The sequence below is a fragment of the Argentina anserina genome, chromosome 4 (genome assembly GCF_933775445.1).
Source record: "Argentina anserina chromosome 4, drPotAnse1.1, whole genome shotgun sequence".
NCBI classification, from domain to species: Eukaryota; Viridiplantae; Streptophyta; class Magnoliopsida; order Rosales; family Rosaceae; genus Argentina; species Argentina anserina.
The window spans coordinates 14,871,755-14,894,203 of NC_065875.1; the positions used below are offsets into that span (position 1 = coordinate 14,871,755).

Below are 22,449 nucleotides of genomic sequence, written 5' to 3' on the forward strand. Positions count from 1 at the left end.
TAATCAATCGATTTTGCAATTCAACTTATTGTCGGTGAAATAAGAATTTGTTTTATGATTGGCAGACAAAACCCTTTTTTTATGTGTCTGAACTTAAGATTGTTATTCTCAAGCTGCCTACGTATCCTTTTAAAGAAGAAATCAAGTCATCACGTAGTTCAAAGATTTTTTTTTGTTGTCTTATGCAGTTTAGGCTCGTGTAGACTTGGAGCATTTTTTTTGTTTTTTTTGGTGTCATATGCAGTTTATGCTCGTGCGGACTTAGAGCATTTTCTTTTGTTTTAAAGCATAATACTTCTTCAAGAACTTCCCGTTGATGGGACCGATCCTCAAACCATCTTCCGCCACAATTTTGTAAGCTCCATTGGTGTAAACTTCTCTGACGACGTAAGGACCATCCCACTTTGACTTGAATTTGGAGCTAGACTTGTGCGTCATAATGATGGGTCTTCGAACAACAAGGACTAAATCATCAACTTGAAATGACCTTGGTCGAACACCTTTGTTGAAGGCGTGTGACATCCGAGCTTGGTAGCATTCCAGATGTTGTTGTGCGTCAAGCCTCTTCTCGTCCAAAGCTTCTAACTCTTGCAGGCGCAACTTGACATTTTCTTCATTTGTGAGACCTTCTTGCAAAGCGATTCTCAATGACGGGATTTGTTTCTCTAATGGTAACACGGCTTCGACACCATAGACGAGAGAATAAGGTGTAGCATTTGTGGCTGTCCGATACGTCGTTCTGTAAGCCCAGAGAGCTTCGCCTAATTTCTCATGCCAATCCCTCTGCTTCTTGCTGACAGTTTTCTTCAAAATGTTACATAGCGTTTTATTGAATGCTTCTGCCAATCCATTCGCCGGGGCGTTATACATCGAAGAGAAGTGAAGTCTGAAGTGAAATTTCTTACTCAAATTTTCTGTTGCTGTATTCGAGAAGTACTTGGCGTTGTCCGTGATGATGCATCGCGGTATACCATAGCGTTGTATAATGCTCCCAGAAATGAAGTCCACAACATTTTCTTTCTTTATTTCTTTCAGCGGTATCGCTTTTGCCCACTTTGAGAATGAATCTGTGGCTGGTAGAATGTACATATGACCAGCCGATGATTTCGGAGTGATGGGTCCGATTGCATCCATTCCCCAGACATCGAACGGGTGCGAAGCAATTGTCGGATGCAACGGCTCAGGTGGCTGATGAATGAAGTTGGCATGAAACTGACAAGCTTGGCATTTTTGTGCATACTCCATACAATCCTTGACCATGGCAGGCCAATAATACCCTAGTCGTCTTACTTGGAAATGTAACTTTGGCCCTGACTGATGTGCTCCACACACTCCAGAATGAACCTCTTCCATGACTTTCACCGCTTCATCCTTTCCCAAGCATCGAAGGAGTACTCCGTCAAACGACCTCCGATATAAAGTTTCTTTGTAGTAGAGGAAGCGCGGTGCTCGTCGCTTGATGCTCCACTTTTGCTTCGAATCTTCGGGAAGCTTGTTGTGCTCAAGATAGTCGATAAAAGGATGCCTCCAGTCTTCAACATCAATGGTGTGAACTGACACTACATGAGAACTGGCACACTGGAGTGAAGGTTTTGTTGTCACGACCCACCTTTGGCAAATTGGGATGTCCAAAATTTTGTCTCCAGACAATGCCAAGGTCGCCGCCAAGTTTGCCAATGCGTCTGCCATTTGATTTTCTTTCCGTGGCACATATATGAGTGTAACATTATCAAAGCCCTTCAAGAGTTGTGTGGCAAGTTGGAAATAAGGTACCAAATCTTCCTTCTTGACCTCGTAATTAGTGAGCAGTTGATCAATCACCAACTTCGAGTCTCCATATACTTCGAGACTTTGGATTTCAATTTCTAACGTTGTTTGTAATCCCATGATCAAGGCTTGGTACTCTGCGACATTGTTGGAACACAATTCCCCAAGAGTGAAAGAATAACGCAATATCTGCTTTTGTGGAGAGACAAAGATAACTCCAGCCCCTGCTCCGTCTGCCCTAGATGAGCCATCGAAAAACATCTTCCAAGTAGGGAGGACCTCTGCAAGGAAGACTTCCTCATCCGGGAATTCATCTGAGATTTTCCAATCCGCTGGAATAGGGTGGTCTGCCAGGAAGTCAGCCAGCGCCTGTCCTTTCACTGCTTTAGCGGGCACATATACGATGTCGTATTGGTTCAATAATAATGCCCACTTAGCCATGCGCCCGGTTAGAACTGGTTTAGATAATATGAACTTAACTGGATCGGCTCGCGCCACCAAGTGTATTGTGTAAGCTTGCATGGAATGCCTCAACTTTTGAATGGCGAAGACGAGTGCAAGACACATCTTCTCTATCGGTGGATAATTTAGCTCAGGTCCAGTGAGAGTCCGACTTAAGTAGTACAAGTCTTTTTCCTTTTTGACTTCATTTTCTTGGGCAAGAAGGGCCCCAAGTGATCTCTCTTGAGCCGCGATGTAAAAGATAAGAGGATTCCCGGCGATAGGTGCACCCAACACCGGAGGATTCGCCAAGTATTTCTTTATGCTCTCAAAGGCATTGCGACAAGCTTCATCCCATACAAATGGAACATCTTTTTTCATGAGTCGACTGAATGGTTGGCAGCGGCCCGCCAGGTTCGATATGAACCGTCTGATGAAGGCAAGTCGTCCTTGGAGGCTTTTCAACTCGCGCAAATTTCTTGGCTCTGGCATTTCCTAGATGGCTTTAATTTTGGATTGGTCTACCTCGATGCCTCGGTGCTTCATGATGAATCCAAGAAATTTTCCAGAACTGACGCCGAATGCACATTTCAAAGGATTCATTTTTAACTGGTACTTGCGTAACCTGTCAAACACTCTTCGTAGATCTTGCAGGTGATCACTTATTTTCTTTGTTTTGACAACCAAATCATCAACATAGCATTTTACATACTTGTGCAGCATGTCACCGAAAATTTTCTGCATAGCGCGTTGATACGTTGCACCGGCATTTTTAAACCCGAATGGCATGACCTTATAGCAATAAATTCCTTTGGGAGTTCGGAATGCAGTGAGTTCCTCATCCTCTAATGCCATCTTTATCTGATTGTAACCTGATGATTCGTCCATGAATGACAAAACCTCATGCCCTGTTGTCGCATCCACCATGAGCTCTATGATTGGTAGAGGGAAATCATCTTTTGGACATGCCTCATTTAGGTCACGAAAATCTACACAAACGCGGGTTTGTCCATTCTTCTTCTTGACAGGAACAATGTTTGCGATCCACTTCGGATATTGAACCTCTCTAATGAAGCCTGCGGCAATCAACTTATCAACTTCTGCTTCAATTTGAGGAGTAAGCTCTGTTCGAAAGCGTCTTTGTGTTTGCTTGGTTGGCCGAGCCTCCGGTTTGACAGCAAGTTGATGAACTGCTACCTTTGGATCCAGGCCAGGCATTTCTTTGTACGTCCAAGCAAGACATCTTTGTACTCGAGCAACAGATCAAGATATTCTTTTTCTTCTTCGGAACTTAAAGACGCACTCACAAAAATAGGTCTTGGATCTTCCTCTGTTCCCAAGTTAATCTTCTTAAGTTCGTCCATAGTGGCTTGCCCCCCGTCTTCAAGTTCTGGAGGAGCTTCGTCTACTTCAATTTCAAAATCTTCATGATCGTCTTCCTCTACGGCATCTGCTTCTGCCACTGTGACATGATAAGAGGTTTGGACAATGTCATCATCACCATCATTATCGAGGTTGCTATCTCTTTTTTGGGCGGTGAATATGATGGTATGTTGCTTCACTTTGAGTTGATCCGTGGAATCCACTTCCAACACATAATCCCTCTTCATGCGTGACGGGATAAGACTTCGGATTTCCTTGCTCTCCGCTTGACCACAAGTCGTCTTCCTCTTGCATATCTGTCGTTCCTCAGGTGCTTGGATCCTTTCCAACGCAGGCTTTCGCGGAATGAGGTTTGACTTTTTCTTATCTTTGTCTGAACTTGACATCCTTTTGAATACGGAAGGTCGAGTGGTTGTACTACCGATGCGATTGAAGAGTGAACCTCTACTTGCTGTCATGTTCACACGGTCAAGAACCGAAACCCTTGTGATTGATCCTTCAATACGTTCAGATGTTGCTCTTCGGGAATTTGGACGAATGCGATCGAACGATGAAATGGGGGGAGTTGACTGAACCTCTTGACTCTTCTCTTCAACTACCTCGATACTGATATGTTGCACATTGGCTCACTGCACCCTTCTTCTTCCTGAAATTCTGATTGGCTTGCTCGAAGTGAAACCGAGACCAGCTTTAGAAGAATCAATTGTTGCCCCTTGCTCTCTTAACTTCTTTTGTGACTCATCGAGCTCATGCGTCATCTTTGCTGCAGCTTGGTCGTCCTTTTTGCTTGATGAACCAAAGTTGTAACCAGCCTTTTCTAACAGCTTGTATGCGTTAGGATCGAACCCTTCACTTGTTCTTTTCTTGGGCAGCGATCTATGTTCCGTCTTACCTTGAATTGGTTTGACAAACCCCTTTAATGGTTGTTTTGTGGGATTTCGGTTACTCACCTTTATTAATGGCAATGTTGACTCCTCCTTCAACAATTTCACATCATCCTCTTCTAATTCTCGTGGGCACTCTTGTGACTTTGTCCCCACAAATGGAGATTCCCCCTCCCTTCTTCTAGACTTCGGAACATAGCGAAGGACCCGAAATGCATGGCTGGCTTTTATTTCTGTAGACGACGTTGCCACTTCAGATGAGACTTTTTGTGACACTTCACCATGAAGCTCAATGTCTTTTGATTTGACATCATTCTCCCTAACTTTAGCGTCTTTCCCCGTGGAAAGTACTCCGACCGGAAGGACCTCTTTCATTGATTCCTCATCTGTGTAGAATTTAGAATCCGCAAAGTATGATTCGGCTTCTGTGAAAGGTTTGGTATCTCCTACCACGGTTTTCACACCTCCGCGATAGAAATTGAAGCATTGATGCAAAGTGGATGGCACGATGCCATTTTCATGTACCCATGGCCGTCCCAACAACAAGTTGTACGAGGTCTTGGCATCGATGACATGAAACAAGGTGTTTGATTTTAGCTCTCCAATGTACATGTCTAGTCTGATCATCCCTATCGCTCTTTGTCCTCCTTGGTTGAAACCTTGGATCATGAGACGACTCCTTGATAATTCATCAACATTGATGCCGAGTTGAGACATGTTTGACTTGGGCATGATATTTACTGTTGATCCTCCGTCTATGAGCATGCGATTCAACTTCCGCTCTCGCATGTACCTTGTCACAAAAAGAGGCCGATTATGTGGCTTAGAGCCCAATTGGAGGTCATCATCCGTGAAGTGAATGGTATCACAATATGCATCACACACGCCACATTCCTTTATGCTTGTGGAGTGTTTTCCCACGTCGATAAGCAACTCCACAAGTGCGCATCTCGTTGATTTTGGCAATTGTATTAAGTCAGAGAGGCTAAGTTAGAAAAGTAGACTCTCCAATTGTTTCAACACCTCATTCTTCTTTAACACTTGACTTGCACCTGTTTCTCTTGCTTCACGCTTCTCGTCTTCTTTGGAGCTAACTTCACAACTTGTGGCCATTGAAGTGACATTCGGTTGTTTTGTTGGCAAGTGTTCTTTTGACAAGTTCCGGCGAAGAGGCTTCCACAAATATAGAACAACTTTCCTCTCAAAACGTCCTCGTCCGTTCTCCACCCGTCGTGGAGGTGATTTCTTATGGCTTGGTTGGGCGATCGGTGAATTTAACATCATACCTTTGCGAGTTATTCTTCGGGTGACCAATATCCATCCTTCATCATCGGCATTAGAGGCAACTTGAAGGGTAGGCGTGGAAGCATGACATTCTTTAACTTCTTTGGTCTTCTTATGTTCACGCGCCTCCTTTATGAAACAGAACGGTGTTTTCATCGGGTGAAAAGGGAGTGGAACCGGCTCGAACGACCGGAATGTTACGGTAGTGCAATTGACTTCAGCAATGTCGCCAACGTCCTGCTCAATCTTCCCTTGCTTGGCGAGGTTCATTATCAAATCTTTGAGAACAAAGCATTTCTCTATAGGGTGACTAACGAGGCGATGATATTTGCAATACTTCGGATCATTGACTTGATGCATTTCTTCTGGGCGTTTGCACTCCGGAAGCTCTATTATCTTGTTTTTGAGCAGATCCTCTAACATGCCCGCCACATCAGAGTCTGGGAACGGGTACGTCTTTCGCTCCATCTCCTTTAACGTGCGTTTACTCCTATCGTAGGTTCGAGGAGGTTCCACCTTATTGAACTCTTTCTTATCCCGCATAGAGATCTTAACCGGTGCAGTATTGATGACCATTGATTCTTTGGAAGGCTTCTTCACAACCTTGTCAAATCTGCTTCCGAATGCTTTGTCTTTTCATTGGTCGACCAGGGTTTCATTCTTTCCCTTATGACTTGCCAAGCTTAGCTCCATGTCGTGGGCTCGAGTAGCCAACTCTTCGAAAGAACGAGGCTTGATTCCTTGCAAGATGTATAGCAAATCAAAGTGCATGCCTTAGATGCACATTTCAACGGCTGACACCTCTGACAATCGATCCTTGCAATCAAGGCTAAGTGTGCGCCATCTATTGATGTAGCCGATCCCGGGTTCATCCTTCCGTTGCTTCGTGTTAGTTAGTTTCATCATGCTCACCGTCCGCCTTGTACTATAGAATCGATTAAGGAACTCGCGCTCCATTTGGTCCCAACTGTCAACATACTCCGGCTCTAAGTCTGTATACCACTCGAAGGCATTTCCTTTCAACGAGCGAACAAACTGCTTGACAAGGTGATCGCCTTCTGTCCCGGCGTTACTGCAAGTTTCCACAAAGTGGGCGACGTGTTGCTTTGGGTTCCCTTTACCTTCAAATTGTTGGAAATTTGGTGGCTGATACCCCAACGACATCCTTAAGCTGTCGATCCTCTTCGTGTAAGGTTTGGAGTAAGTGAGGGAGTCACGAGAAGGACCTCCATATTGAGCCCGAATGGAGTTGGTGATGATGTCTTGCAATTGCTGGAGTGATAAGGAACCAAGCGAGTCGCCATCGTTCTTGGACGTTTCTCCCTTTTCATTTACTTTGCTCTTGCCAGGTGACCCTTTGGTGGAGTTCTCATCATTGTGATCTTCCAACTTGCTATAGAGCTCAGCGATTTGCACATCCTTTTCTTCAATCGTTCGGGTGAGCTTTTCAACCATCTCCAACAGATTGGAGAGTTGCTCCTCGACTGTGGATGCCCCCGTCACCAAGACCTGCGCATTGTCAGAAGAGGATTCATGTGTCATAGAATGAAAGTTATCGCCATTTTCTTTGGGACTTCCATGGTATGATGTTGTGCTTGATTCGTCATCAGAGAAAGCGCCTTCCAGGATAGGGCCATCACCATGAACGGATAGAGGAGATTGCTCCTTTCGCTCGTTCTCCTTTGACACTTGCTTCTTCCCACTTTGAGAGGCATGCTTTATTGCTCCCAAGCTCTCCAAGGTGATGACTGGTTGACGAGGCTTGCTAGCAAGTGCCAGAAATGTTGTGGGTTTAGCTCTAGCCACGCTCCGGGTGACAAGGGCAATCGGTTCACTCTTTGATTTGGAGGATGTTTGCTTGGACTTCTTGATCAGCCCGGCCTCTCCGTTTGACCTCGCGGTTGTGGACTTCGATTTATTCGTTGGAACGGCTTGGTTGTTCTTGGAAGACATTGCACAAACGGATTTGAAGATTTCTTCGGAGAAGGAGATGAGAGGCCAAAAATGTCCCACCGGGTGTGCCAATTTGTAGAACGCGAATCTGAAAACCAATAAGAGAATGCAGACACGTGTACAAATAAATGTAATTTATTGAATATCAAGCGCGGGGTTACAATCTTTGGTGAACTCCTCTGATTCTATCTCCGTATGTGATTTGGCTCAAGGGTGACATGCACTTGATCTTGAGGATTTGAGTTTGATTTGGATTTGATTTGATGAAGAACGAGCGATTTGGCCGCTTGATGATTCTTCGTAGACTTGAGGTTGGATTTGGATTTGATGAAGAACGAGCGATTTGGTGGCTTGACGATTCTTCGTGGATTTGATGATCTTCGTAGACTTGAGAGACTTCGGGATTTGTCGAGAGTGATTCTTGCTCAAGTGATTTCTCTCCTTCTTCTCCAAGTCTAAAATCCCCCTCTCTTCATGTTGAAGGGGTGTATTTATAGTGTCAAGGTTTCTATGTTGTAGAATATTTTAATGACACAAAAATAATAAATTCTTTAATTGTATAATTAAATCAATATGTATTTTCCGATTAATTTAAAATTAGTTATTCTCATAATTAAATTAAACAGAAAATAATTGATTTAATTATGACCGTTAAGAAATTTATTAATTTAATCAAATATCTGATTACCATTACGAATCGTCAGACATTCAATTTTCTGATGCAATTCAGAATCACGTAGCTTCGATTACGATCATCCGTTTATGTGATGACACGAATTTTTTTCAGATCCACACTAACTTGGTTGACTTTTGGCCACGTGTGCAATTTTGCCGGGCTCTTGGTCAATTTAATTTTTTTTAACGAAGATAATTTACTTCATTAAATTTCATGTGTCTACAATGACAAGGTAAACAGGTGAAACGAATTGACCCAAAATTTGGGTCAAAACATTGTAAACTATCGACGAAGCAACTAACGGAAATAGTTTGAAAAGAAGATCAACTAAATCAGAAAAGAAGAACCTTCAAATAGTAATATTACAATCCAAAATAACATGGCTCTGGTTAAAAATGAAAGCAATAAACAAAAAGAAATTCTCCACTACCCCAAACTCTTTTGAACAAAATTCAAAGTGACCTGCAAACAGAAGTCCAGTGAGCAAAAAGCACGCTCTGTGAGTGACAAACAAGAGCACAGTGACCAGGGTATCAACAAATAACAACTCAAAAGCTGAAGAATAACAAAACTAATTCACGGCAAGGATTCACATCATAACCATCATGTAGTCATGTTCCACCCTCTAAATTGAACACCTTGCAATCTCAGTCAACAAACCCCTACTGCATCCTGTTAACTAATACATATGAGAATTGCCACCGCAAAACTCATTAGCTAATCGGGCTACCACAGCCCCATGATCGTGCCACCATTCACGGTCACATCACAATACTAACGTGCACATTGCCGGTACCACATTCCTACCTGCTAGAGGATTCCAAATATATATAATGGTAGTGCTCCCATTGTACAAATCGGGAAATCACACTAGACAAATCACGTTGAAGCAATCAAATAAACTCTACCGAGTAGAAACCAAAGGCATGTTTAGAAATCTAGGCACATCTAGAAGCTACACAGGATTCACAATTTTTCCACAAATATGAAAAGAAAAGAAAGAAAAGCAGGGTTCAGCAACAACTGACTTGATCCAACTGTCAGATCAGATGGAAAATAACATGATGGAAACTAACCCAAATCAAGATTCATAATTGAATTATCCAGATAATATAAGGTAACATCACAATTTACACAACCTGCTAATAACAACAGAATAATAGACAAAAACTGAAAATCAAGAAAAGAAACAGAAGTTCACAACATAGTAAGTCACTCACTATTACACCCCATTCCGCTGCTGCACAACAACAATCAGAGTCAACTCAGCCCATTCTCTGCTTCTCAAAACCAAATTCCATCATAAAGGGATCACTCCAGAACTCCTCGTAGAAAATCTCAGCTGCCCTCCCTCCCTCCCAAAACCAAAATCTATTCTCATCTCTTCCCAAAAGACATGACCATAATTTGAAAATAAATAAATATGTATCTATACTCTAATAACCAGAACCCACTTTGTCAACCAAAATGAGTGTGAAATCACATAAATAACCTTAGACCATAGGGTAGTTCAAAACATTTTTTTAATATATAAAGGCTATAACAGTAATTAATAAAATGATATGTACAAATATAAATTGAAAAGAAAAAAAAAACTGAAAAACTGGTGGATAACTTCCCCATAACTTCCCACAATCCCACATCATATTTTTCCTCCACTAAAATGAAACAAAAAATTAAAGAAGACTCCTACACATGCGATGTGTGTGTATATTATATATACAACAGAATTTAAACCTGACAAGACTATCTCAAAGATAATAACAGTAAGCTTCATAATCCAGGGCGAGATGTCACAAACAGACTCCTAAGATGAATGCATAAAACAGATGACAACAAATCTTACAATCAAAATAATAAAACACTAAATCTCGGTTTAACAAAGCCAAAAAAAAACCAGAAATATTTGAAGTGTTCATGATTAGATTCAAGAAAGAGTAGTGTCCAAATCACTCTGAATTTGACTCCCAGGGAGTTGCATATAACCATAATAGTCACATTTCACATGATACCGTATGAACCTATACACACAAGTACAAAGTTTAAGTTTCTTCAGAGCTTCAGATAATCAAATCTCATTTTATAAATGGAACAGTAGTTGATGATGTTCTCAGGGAGGAGATTGAAATTGAACCAGTTTAATGGGCTCTCCATGGAATCAACTTGTCAACATTGCTTCAAACATAACTGATCATACCCTAAACATGACAGTTCTCTGAACACTTATCAGTTGGATTAAACAACAGAACGAAGCAAAATGTTGCAGAAGACCCCAGATAGAGTGATACGTAAATCACCATATTTTGTAAATAGAATTTCATAAGAATATAAATACATTTGTGTTAAGCATTCTAAACAGTAAGAGTGTTCTTGAAAGATATTAAGTGCAGACACCAAAACCAAAGTGATAAATTTGAAGAAAATCCTAATTCAAATAACATGTTAGAATCTGTATGAAGCTTAATAAAACAGACAAAAAAAGAATCTGACAAGTCTTCTTGAAGAATTACGGGACACTTTAACTCTGCAGCTCATCAATTTCGCATGATTTTCAACCATTGCACAGGATATCATATATAAAAATGGGAATGCAATGCAGTAGATGACTGACTATGGTCATAGAAATACTGAAAGAAAACCAAACATCCTTTTTGCAATTCTCACTACTATTAAGTTACATGAGTTGCATGGAACATATATCAAACAGGCAGCTACAATATCAGTTCCTTTTAAGATATTCCCTAGACATGATTCAACAAAATGGGCATCCCTTGAGCGAAGCTTATTGACAGAAGTATAAAATACAACTTAAGTAAACATGAAGTCCAAACCAAGTAAAGACTTATCCAACCTATCTTTCTGTGACAGACAACAAAGAAATTTCAAAAAGGTTATTTGCTTTGTTTTTTGCTTATGCTAACTTTGCAACCAACCAATTCATTCTGTTAGCAACATTTCCTTGATTGCACAATCCACTAATTATAATCAAGAGTTTTGGAAACTTAACTCTTCATTACATTCTACACACTTTTTGCTTCTTTTCTACTCTTCCCGCCTGGCAAAGTGCTTCAATAAGTGGGGCATAAGATCGAGTTGATGACTGTAAGCACCTCACCTTCTTTGCATAAATCTCGGATTAGAGTTTTGTCACTGATACAAATCCCATGAATCAACTGTGGTTTCTTCATCACATGTCTCCTTGTGAATGATCTTGGTCTGTTCTAAATTTTCACTCATACAAATCCCATGAATCATGGTATTAGTAGTGTACTTGTCTGGACGATATCCTTTATCACCCATCTCCTTGTACAAGATCCAGGCCTCTTCTATATAACCACTTTTACAAAACCCATGAATCATGGTACTGTAAGTGTCCTCGTTTGGACCAAGTCCCTTATCTATCATCTCAAACCATAGCTTCCTAGCATCTCCTACCCAGTTCATCGAACAAAGACCACCAATCATGGTTGTGTACATGGAAATATCAGGAGCATAGCCTCTACTCTTTAGATCATTAAAAATCCGAAAAGCCTCAGACCGCCTTTGATTCTCACACAACCAACGGATAATCTTCCGATAAGTATCATTATCCGGGGCACAGTTCATTGCTATCATCACATGGAGGAGTTCAGACATTTTAGTATACCCCCTCACCTTACAAAACTCTGATATCAACCTGTCAAAAGTAGCTTTATCAGGGACTACTCCATCTTCCACAACCTGACGAAGCAGCGCATAACCTTTCAAAACCTCATTATCATCACAAAACCCTCTAACTAAACACCCAACAGTCTCAACATCAGCTACAACACCATACTCCATCATTTCTTGATACAGCTTCCAAACCATATCTGTCCTCTTAGCCTTAATGCACCCGGACAATGCCGCATTCCAAGTACTAATCGAAGGGCACACTCCGGCCTCTATCAACCTCTCAAACACCTCACCACCATCCTCAACTCTCCCAGCCTCCCACAGACACCTTGCATAACTCTCCAAGGCAACCGGCTCCGGCTCAAACCGGGTTTTCTCAAGGAAAACTTGAGCTGCCATGCAGGCATTGCCCTCCACCAGAGCATTGAAAACGGCACTACATGAAATGGAGTCAGGGGAAAAGTGTTCCTGAGAGCTCAACCACAAGAAGAACCGAACTGAGAGGAGCACACTGCTCTGCTGATTCAAGACCTCACGAATAAGCTTAGGATCAGAGAAGTTAAGAGAAGGGTACTCGGAGGACAGAGTGGTCTCCCATCTGGGTTTTGTTCTAATGATGTTACAAATCTGTTGAGCAACTTGTGTGGAAGAATCAGAGTCTTTTGTGGTGGTTTCTACGGAAAAGTATCGGATTTGGGTGGTGGGTTTTTGACGGAGGAATGATAGGATTGAAGATGAAGCTCTACCCATTGAGACTATATGGTTGTTAAATCTAGTTAATAGAGTTTCAGAGTTAATTGAACGAACGGTGGAAAGAAAGAGGTTGAAAGATTGAAGATTTACTCACAGTTTGATCGAGTTTAAGGTCTGGCGGTCGGGAAGCGAATCGGAGAGTTGAATTCTGAAACGAGGTTCCCTGCTACTCCGACGACACTGACACTTTGGATTGAGTTTGAGTTTGGTGGTCGTTTCGGCGAGTCCTTGGGTTTTGCTGGTAATCTGGGCAGGGTTAAAAAGTACTGGATGACTGGTAATTTTCAAAAAAAAAAAGTAAATATTGTGGCTTCTAAATTTCATCTACACTAGCCTAATACTCAGAGGTGGTGAGATCATAGTCTGACAGTTTACTTCAATTGGTGTTGAGATCATGGTTTGGCAGTCAATGGCGGAACCTGAAAATTAATCTCGGATGAGCCAATTTTTTTGTCGGAGGGACAATTTATACTAAACATATCACTAACTATGTAATTAAAACCTAATTAAGGGGATAATTAATTTTCGCCGGAGGGGCCGTGGCCCTCTCTGGCCTCCAAAGAGATCCGCTACTGCTGGCAGTTCCTTTCAATTATGGAGATTGTGGGTGAACAAGTCGGCAACCGATAAAAAAAATTATTTTTTTGTTTATTCTTTTTCAAATTATACTTTTATCCCTCATAAGAATATACCTACATATGGTAATTAATAAACTCTAGGCAAATTAAACAATTCAAAAATTTAACTATTTGATTTTTTAAACTTCTCTTTTAACTTTATTAATAGAAAATATAAGGGCAAATAACTTCAAAAATCGTATGAAAACATATGCAATTATTAGTCACAAATATAATTGAGGATTATTTTGAAGAATGTGATTATCACCATATCAATCGAAATAGCTAAGTGATGTGCTACTTGGTTTGGTTGCTTGTATAAGATAATGAAATTATAAAGTCATAATGTTCCAAGACAAGTTCTCATTATAAATTGAATCAGTTGCACACTTTGATATTTAGAAGACCGTATAATAAAATGATTACATCCTCCTGTCGTATGGTATTTATGGAGTTAAAACACGTGTTCTCTAAGAGGCAGCTTTCAATTTTTAATTTTTTTTGTCAACATCATTTTAATTTGTTCAAGAGTGAAACATTTTGTTATATCGGCTTACCTTATATACTTCTCTCCTAAAAGTATAAACATTAGACTAGTAGAATTACTACCACATACTCATGATGCTATCTAAATATCGTTTTAAGATAAATATATGGTTGCGTCTATTGTCACCCTATTGTCTTATTTGTTCACTTCACAATCATATTTAAACTCAAATATTACATCTTTACTCTTATAAAAAAATCATAAATATTGTAAAATTACACGATTAAAATAATATCAAATTGAAATGAATATCTCTTACATTTTTCTTTTAATTTGTCCAACTGTCCAATGTTATTTTCTCTATTCAAATTTCTTTTACAACCTCTTCTTTTTTATATAACTTTCATTCTTTTTGCTTGATGTTTTCGAACTATATATATATATATATATATACACACACGGCTCGGATCAGAAGCGAATGTCTATAAAGTTGCAAAAGTGCGGACTTCCATCTTCACAGCCTTGATCAGTGTAGATGGCGGCAATGTTGTTGTCGACGCGGAACCAAAACTTCATTAGAGCCTCTTCTTGCTGCATGGACTTATCGGTGAAGACTTCAAACTCAACCTTGATGGTGCTTGAGGTTTCAGGAGAGCTTGCCGCTCATACATTCGACTCCGATCATGTGAGCCTTCATCTTGATGTGAACGTCGTTTGGGATGTCCAAACTCTTCATCTAGTAACCCCATGCTGCCATCAAACACTTGATCGAGACCTAAGTAGCATGGACACGCTGCATTGATCATGTATCGCGTATCCGACACGGACACGCGTGGACACGCTAAAATACAATCGGACACGCGAATTCAATTTCGGACACGCCTAGAACACACGAATTCAACTTCGGACACTGATGTATCCGCAGAGGACACGGCTTGTTATCCTTGCGTCTTCTCTATCAGAAACTCAGAATCGCTATGCCGACAAGTTTGACCCTCGACCTCCGACCTCCAACTTCGACTCCACCCCCGTCGTTGCCGAGTCTCTTTCACCACCGCCAACACCAATCTCATCAAGTTAAGTCTCTCTCTTCTTTCTCTTTCTAATTTCTACCTTACTTGAATCAAATGCCGATTTATGGATCTGGGTTAATTTGGTGTTGAGGAATGAAGAAACGATGGTGGTGAGGTCGATTTGGGATCTTGTTGGTGAGGTTGATGTGGGATCTAGATGAGGCCGAAAAGGGATTTGGTGTTGAGGAATGAAGAAATGATGGTGGTGAGGTTGATCTTGGATCTTGTTGGTAAGGTCGATCTGGGATCTTATTGGTGAGGTTGATGTGGGATCTGCTGGATAAAAGATTAAGAAATTGACTTCAGTAAAAATAATTATTAAAGTTTGACCACATATTATATGCTTCATTCTTACGTAAAAAGTATAGAGAATTATATCATTTATATGCAATGGCTCCTTGTATATACCTATGACATATTAATAAGTGTAGCACAATTTTTTTAATTATTAAATATATCTAAATATTAAAAATAATAGTTAATTAACGTGTCCACCACGTGTCCGTGTCCAAAAAAATTTGATTTGCCGTGTCCTCGTATCTTATTGTGTCGAATACGGACACTTGTATCCGTATCCGTGCTACTTAGATTGAGACTATGAAAATAGATGTCCACATTTTTGCATATGTGCGGACGTCCTCTCCTTAACGGCCCTTTATATATATATGGTGACAATATTGAAGATTAAGAACAAAGACCTTAATTAGAATATGCATGAAAATGGTACCAAACGGTCATATGACTAGCTGTTGGAGGTGTTGCATGTGTTTAATACTAAAATTTAAATAATTATTTAATATTATTTATTGTTAAATATGTTTTATTTTATTATAATTTTTTAATTTCAAGGATAGAAATGAAATATTTAAGTTGAAATATGATTGTAGGGTGAACATAGAAAACTGTGGGGTGACAATAGCCGTACCCTAAATATATTTCATAATTTTAGTGCGAGCTATAAGTCTATAACAGTGAAAACACCCTATAGTAAAGGTTGCAACATATTCCTTATTTTCTAGGTACAAAGACTGTCATTTCCTACAAGCATTTCACTCTACATTTTAAACATTATCTCATATTCTTTGATAAAATAAAAATAAAAATAAAAAACATTATCTCATACTCGAATTTTGACATAAACAAAATTGAAACAACAATGGATCAATGAAGAAAGATATATTTAAAAAAAATTGGTGGTGATGTCAGTGTACCCTTTATGGGATCCAAATTACAATCAACAGTGGTCAACCTCGATCAATTTAACACCCAACATGAACAAGAGAGCAGAGCAGCAGAAGAGAAGAGCCAAATAGGAAACATAGTGGTGAAACAAAATTTGCAGCATATCCCAAAATCAAATCTTTGTGATTTCATCATTCTTATTACTCAGATTAGATTCTACCCCCATTGATTTCCCGCCAAAAATGTAATAGAAATCCCCCGTCTAAGCGTCGCCGGCAACCGCCAGTGTTCTCTGTTCTGCATCTACGCCCATGGAATCCAGCTCCGCCCACTTCACAGATAGGAGAAGGTGAGTTAAGGATACCCACAAGCTTAAATTAATAGTCAAGTCTTTATCTTGTTAGTTTTGAATTGATTATGAATCGTTGTTAGTTCTAGTGAAAGACATGAGCTTCTTGTATTCCAAATTATGTGTCTTTGGTTTTCTGCTTTTTGGGTCTTGTTCCGTTTTTAATACTATGCTGTATTCCTGTCATGTCATGGTGTTTGTTTGCTGTAGAAAATGGGGGACAATTATGACAGATTGATATGGAAGTTATTTTTTGTTCTCACAGTTTTCGTAATCACTGTAATTGTTAACTTTGATATTTTCATTGAAATTTGTTGTGGATTGTTGATTAGATGGTTACTATGGTTGACCTTCAATTCACCATTCCCAGCAGAATCATATTAAAGAGAGAAACCAACGTGTTTCGGAATTGCTTTTCTGTGAATGTAATACCAAATTTAATTGTTTCTCCTGAGAGAAGTCCTTGCGTAGGAGACAGTGTAGTTGCAAACTTTCATACTATAGATTTCTAATCCTTGTGATCATTAGACAAACTTTGATCATTAAGAAGTATATAGGTATCTTACTCTTTCAAAAGTAATGAAATTTCATCTTAGGGAGCGGGCAAGCTAATATAAGTCAACTTTATTTATATATAAGATTTGTGCAACTGATTTTATACAGAGTAACAGGTAGCTTAAGGTTTGGTTGGTGCTATAGCCTGTACCGACCAAAAAGGGAAGTTAGGAGAAATATATGGCCGGGAGTTAGAAAAGTTTTCACCAAACCACAGAATCTGCCCTAGTTCAAATATACTTTTCAGTTGCCATATGGGTTTCAAAGAACTTTAGGCTGAGTACAATTATTATTATGTATGAAACCAAGCTAGCAACAGACACTGAGCTTGAAGTGATTTTCTGTTGTTTTGTTTTGTGTGGACACAGCTCGGATACTGATTCTAAGATTGAAGAATGCGTGAACAATGCATACCCTCTAAGAATGTTGATGCCTGTGATGAATGTTGCTAGCACAGATAATGGAGAGTCGATTCTTGAACCATATGTGGGGTTAGCTTTTGATTCAGCAGACGGTGCGCGTGAGTTTTATACTATTTATGCTGCAAGAATGGGATTTAAAGTTCGGATTGGTCAGTTGTATCGGTCAAGAACAGATGGTTCAGTATCTGCTCGGAGATTTGTTTGCTCCAAGGAGGGATTTCAGACTAGTACACGGACAGGCTGTGCAGCATTGATAAGGGTGCAAAGACGCGATTCTGGGAAGTGGGTTATAGACCTTTTCCTGAAGAATCACAATCATGATCTTGGACCTACAGAGGGAAACCATTCTCTAATTTCCCAGCAGAAGATTCTGATAGCTAAACCTGATGGAGTGTTCCAAAGGCCAAGAAGCAAGTTGATTGAGGAAGTTGAGGATGGACGACCTTGCCCATCTGGTGAAATTACTGCCAAACGCTCTAAACTGAATGGGGATGCCAAACTGAATGGGGATGAAATGCATTGCGAAATTGAATTATCTGCAGGTCGAGAGTTCAATTCAGCCAACGAAGCATACCAATTTTATCATGCATATGCAGAAAACTCTGGATTCAGGATCAGGATTGGTCAACTGTTTCGTTCAAAGGTTGATGGATCAATTACTTCCCGACGTTTTGTATGCTCAAGGGAAGGTTTTCAGCACCCATCAAGAGTTGGATGTGGAGCTTTTATGAGGATTAAGAGACACGAATCTGGAAGGTGGGTGGTGGATCGTCTTGAAAAACAGCATAACCATGAGCATGAGTCTCGGCAGGAAGTTCAAAAGAAAAATCTTTCTGCTTCAAAAAAGTTCATAGAGGAGGAGAATGGCGGGCTGGATGATGAAGATATTGTTGACATAAACAATGAGAACCTTGTTAACAGACGTCGAGACAATCACATTGGAAGCGACTGGTACAGTGTGCTATTCGAATATTTTCAAACCAAACAAGCTGAAGATGCAGGATTCTTTTATGCAGTAGAAGTAGATAATGGTACTTGCATGAGTATTTTCTGGGCTGATGGGAGGTCTAGATTTTCATGCACTCAGTTTGGTGATGCCATAGTTTTTGACACCTCATATCGTAAAAGTATATATTTGGTTCCATTTGCCACTTTCATTGGAATCAACCACAACAGGCAACCGGTGCTTCTTGCTTGTGCCCTAATAGCTGATGAATCTGAAAAGTCTTTCACTTGGTTGTTTCAAACATGGCTCAATGCAATGTCAGGGTGCCGTCCTCGGTCAATAATAGCGGATCAAGATAATTTTATCCAGCAAGCCATCATCCAGGTCTTTCCAGGAGCCCATCATCGTTTCTCCATGTGGCAGATAAAGGCAAAAGAATGTGAACATCTAAGTTTGGTGCACAGTTATTTTCAATTTGAATATGAAAAATGCATCAATCAGTCTCAAACAACTGATGAATTTGATACAGCATGGAATGCACTCATCTGCAGGTATGGGTTGAAGGACAATACTTGGTTGAAAGGCATGTATGACAAGCGTGAATGTTGGGTCCCTTTATACTTAAGAGCTATATTCTTTGCTGGCATCCCCTTGAATGGAAAAATAGAATCATTCTTTGGTACACGTCTGAATGGGCAAACACCACTTATGGAGTTTGTTCCACGATATGAAAAAGGTCTTGAACGACGTCGTGAAGAAGAACTAAAAGAGAATTTTAACTGTTCCATCTTGAATGCCTACTTGCAGACAAAAGAACCAGTAGAAGAACAATGCAGAAGGCTGTATACACTGAACATCTTCAGGATATTTCAGAAAGAACTTCTACAATCCTTTAGTTACCTAGGATTTAAGATTTATGAAGAAGTGGATATTGTAAGGTATTTGGTCCGCAAATGTGGGAATGGCGATGATGACAAATCCACAGTCACCATAAGTGCATCCAATCACAATGTGAGGTGTAGCTGTCAAATGTTTGAATTTGAAGGTGTACTCTGTCGTCATGTGTTGAGAGTCTTTCAAATAATGGAGATTAAGGAAGTTCCATCTCACTATATCTTATGCCGCTGGAGAAAAAATGCTGAATATGGCCTGCCTTCTTATTCTGAATCAGGTGGCAACCCTCAAGAAGTTAATGCCTCAATAATATGGAGTTTGAGGGAAGAAGCCTGTAAATACATAGACGCCGGGGCAACATCTCTTGAGAAGCACAAAGTTGCGTTTGAAATTTTGCATGAAGGTAGATTAAAACTTGGTTGCCCCCCAAGGTGAGTGCCTGAAACAAAGGTCAGTCAGTCCTATTGATAAATTTTGTAGTGCTTCTTTGATTTTATTATTAGTTGGTCTCGGTTGTGTAATGAAAGACTATTGAGGCTTGGATAATTTTACAGTTGGCTGTGATATCAAAACTTAGTAAATATTGTATTATGCAGATTACCATTGTTCCTTTTTGCTAAGTAATTTATTCCAAGAACACTCATTTTGAACAGGCTGGAGACAGTAATTTTGAAATTACGAAGTTGAATATTGTATCCTGATTTGGTGGTGCTTAGTTGTTAATTTTCGTTCTTAAAAATTTTGGCACTTTTTGAACTTCTTTATCATCAATAGAGTAAGGAAGGGAGAAGGAAAAATAAATAAAGAGAGGAGATAGAGAAAGAAAGGAGGATGACAATTTGGCCATTGCTACAAGTTTGGGAATTGAAGATAAAAGATAGACAAAAGCATCTCACAATTGTTTCTACATGAGATTCGAGAAGCTTGGGTAGATTGGGCTTGAAGAAAAGCAATATTTTACATGAATAGAGTAGAAGAGGCTTGAATTTGAGGAGGCAAAGTAATGGAGAAGAGGGAGTAGTGATATATGCTGGGCTGTGGTTCTGCGGTTTTGACTTGGATTACTGCGGAATATCTTCAGGTCTATGACACAACTCCATACATAAGTGCTCACTTGTATATTGATTTCATATCAGATGTAAGCCTACGATACTCTGCATCCATAAATCCTCATTTGTTCACCTTTTAATCTTTTGTAAGTGCATGGTTTGGTTCCCATACAAGGAAAAGTGAAGAAAATATAATCATCTATTTTTCTTGAGATTTATTTTCTTTTATGATTCTTAGCATTGATTTTATAGACTTGGAAAATTACGACCATGGATCAGAATCCATTTTCATAGTAATGCTGGAATATGATGTTTCTAGCTGGGAATTTCCAGGGAAATTTCTTTCCATTTTTCTTATGGATCAGTTCAATGGTAGGTGTAGTTATTTTGGAAGGCCTGTTCTGTCAAGATTCATGTATACACTTGATATGTATTTACTTCGGTTCACTACCTTAAGTGGCCAAGTACAATGTAACTTCTGGTGTTTGCTAGGTTTATGTGCAACCAAGCTAGTAATTAAACAAGTCGATGCATATCTGAATCCTTGTTTTCATAATTTATTTCAATTGTCAGGCTATATTTTCCTTCACATTTCCAGAATTGTTTGTTGTTCAATCATATTCGCAACTGAGTTGTACGATTCCTGTCTTTTGTATAATCGAGTCCTGAAGTTTTGGCAAGGATGCTTGGGAAAGTTCTGTCATTTTGTTCTTGATCATTACCTCCACAGCTGCCATAGGTGGAGGTGGAGAACGTGGCGGAGATGAAGGTGGAGGAAGTGGAAGCGGAGGTGCAATGGAATCTGTAGGAGCTGGAGGTGGAGGCGGAGGACGCAGTGGTGGCCGTGGAAATGCATACGTGAGCAGCTCTTCCGAAATGACGACGTCTTTTACAAGTATTCTGACTTCAACAGTGTTTGGTTACATGACCTTACTTTACTTGCTGATCAGAGCCCCTTGAGGCCTTGATTCATACAAGAACCCAAACGATCAAATAATGCATCTTAAGAATGTTAATCATCAGTTTATGTGTTTCTCAAATCTCCTTGATATATTAGTTGAGATTCGATGTGTCCTAGTTAATACGTATATTGGTGCACAAAATATATCCGTAATTCTACGTACTCATGAATATAATACGTATTATCGTACTCATATCATTGTAATACAAATGCGTTTCTGATTTCTCTTTCCGATTGGAAACCCTTTTTGATAGAGAAATCAGAAACTTCGAAGGATTTCCAAATCAAAGTGGGATAGAATTTGTAGTCAGTCGACAACTATAAAAGTCATACGCTGGAATCACAAGAGTAGTACGTACCCTTACAAGAACAATATCTCTCCGGCCTTCTCCGACTTTCAAGTCCTAATCAAGAGCTTCACATTCAATTTCACCATTTTAGTCACCACCATGCCTCGTCAGGTTTCTTCAACAGTAGCCAAAGTCTTGTTCGGATTGTTTCTGTTGATCGCCATGCTCGCCGCAACGGATGCTAGAGGCTACCGCCGTGGTCGCCAATGGTACCCTCACCACTACCACCACCACCACCATCACCATCACCATGTCTTTAGTAGTGCATCATTGACATCTTCAGGCACTCTTGCTTCAGCAGCCGTTGTGCTTTTTCACGTGGTCTTCCAATACATGATGTGATCAAATTTCGAATATTAGCTAGTGGAGTGCCTGAATTGCACAATACTGACAGAAAATATAATTTAACTGTAGTATAACTAGATATTTATATGCAATATGTATAGCTTTCACTTAATCTACTCTTATAATTTAAGGAATTTGAATGTGGAAATGGGAATGAGCATATTCTATTAGTTTTGACAAAGAGAAGGCCTTGTTAGCATGTGACTTACCCATGAATCTTAATCAACGGAGCCATATGCAATTTTTCTATTTCAATATAATTTGGACTATACATCAAAACGAAAATAATTTAACCTTTTTTGCATTTAAAGAACTATCTTGACACACAAATACTCTTTTTGGTTATTCGAACTACAAAATCTTACATAATACGACGTGTATGATACACATGCAGTCTTAACTAATGAAAATAATTTTTATTTAA

General features: G+C 39.8%; 2 protein-coding genes across 4 annotated transcripts; one reads left to right on the top strand and one right to left on the bottom strand.

Moving 5' to 3' along the window:
* Positions 1 to 11,091: 11,091 nt before the first annotated feature.
* LOC126791369 (pentatricopeptide repeat-containing protein At5g18950) lies at positions 11,092 to 13,028 on the bottom strand. The gene has a single exon (XM_050517815.1). It carries the CDS (start codon positions 12,790 to 12,792, stop codon positions 11,536 to 11,538), a length of 1,257 nt encoding a protein of 418 aa, XP_050373772.1. The 5' UTR covers positions 12,793 to 13,028; the 3' UTR covers positions 11,092 to 11,535.
* Positions 13,029 to 16,210: 3,182 nt separating this feature from the next.
* Positions 16,211 to 21,393, top strand: LOC126790502 (protein FAR1-RELATED SEQUENCE 7). 3 transcript variants are annotated; one of them, XR_007671739.1, is made up of 3 exons: positions 16,211 to 16,503; positions 17,427 to 20,012; positions 20,095 to 21,393. XR_007671739.1 is itself a non-coding variant. In XM_050516754.1 (2 exons), exons 1-2 carry the CDS (start codon positions 16,466 to 16,468, stop codon positions 19,753 to 19,755), a joined length of 2,367 nt encoding a protein of 788 aa, XP_050372711.1. In that variant the 5' UTR covers positions 16,211 to 16,465; the 3' UTR covers positions 19,756 to 21,393. The 3 variants fall into 3 exon arrangements, 1 of the variants encoding a protein (XP_050372711.1); XR_007671738.1 differs by having other exon boundaries at positions 17,427 to 20,458; positions 21,100 to 21,391; XM_050516754.1 differs by having other exon boundaries at positions 17,427 to 21,393.
* Positions 21,394 to 22,449: the final 1,056 nt, after the last annotated feature.

Excerpts from the sequence above, each read along its gene's own strand:
- LOC126790502 (XM_050516754.1), top strand. The coding sequence starts at position 16,466 with ATGGAATCCAGCTCCGCCCACTTCACAGATAGGAGAAG. Across the intron at positions 16,504-17,426 it reads CACTTCACAGATAGGAGAAG|CTCGGATACTGATTCTAAGA; the intron begins GTGAGTTAAGGA and ends GTGTGGACACAG.
- LOC126791369 (XM_050517815.1), bottom strand. The coding sequence starts at position 12,792 with ATGGGTAGAGCTTCATCTTCAATCCTATCATTCCTCCGTCAAAAACCC.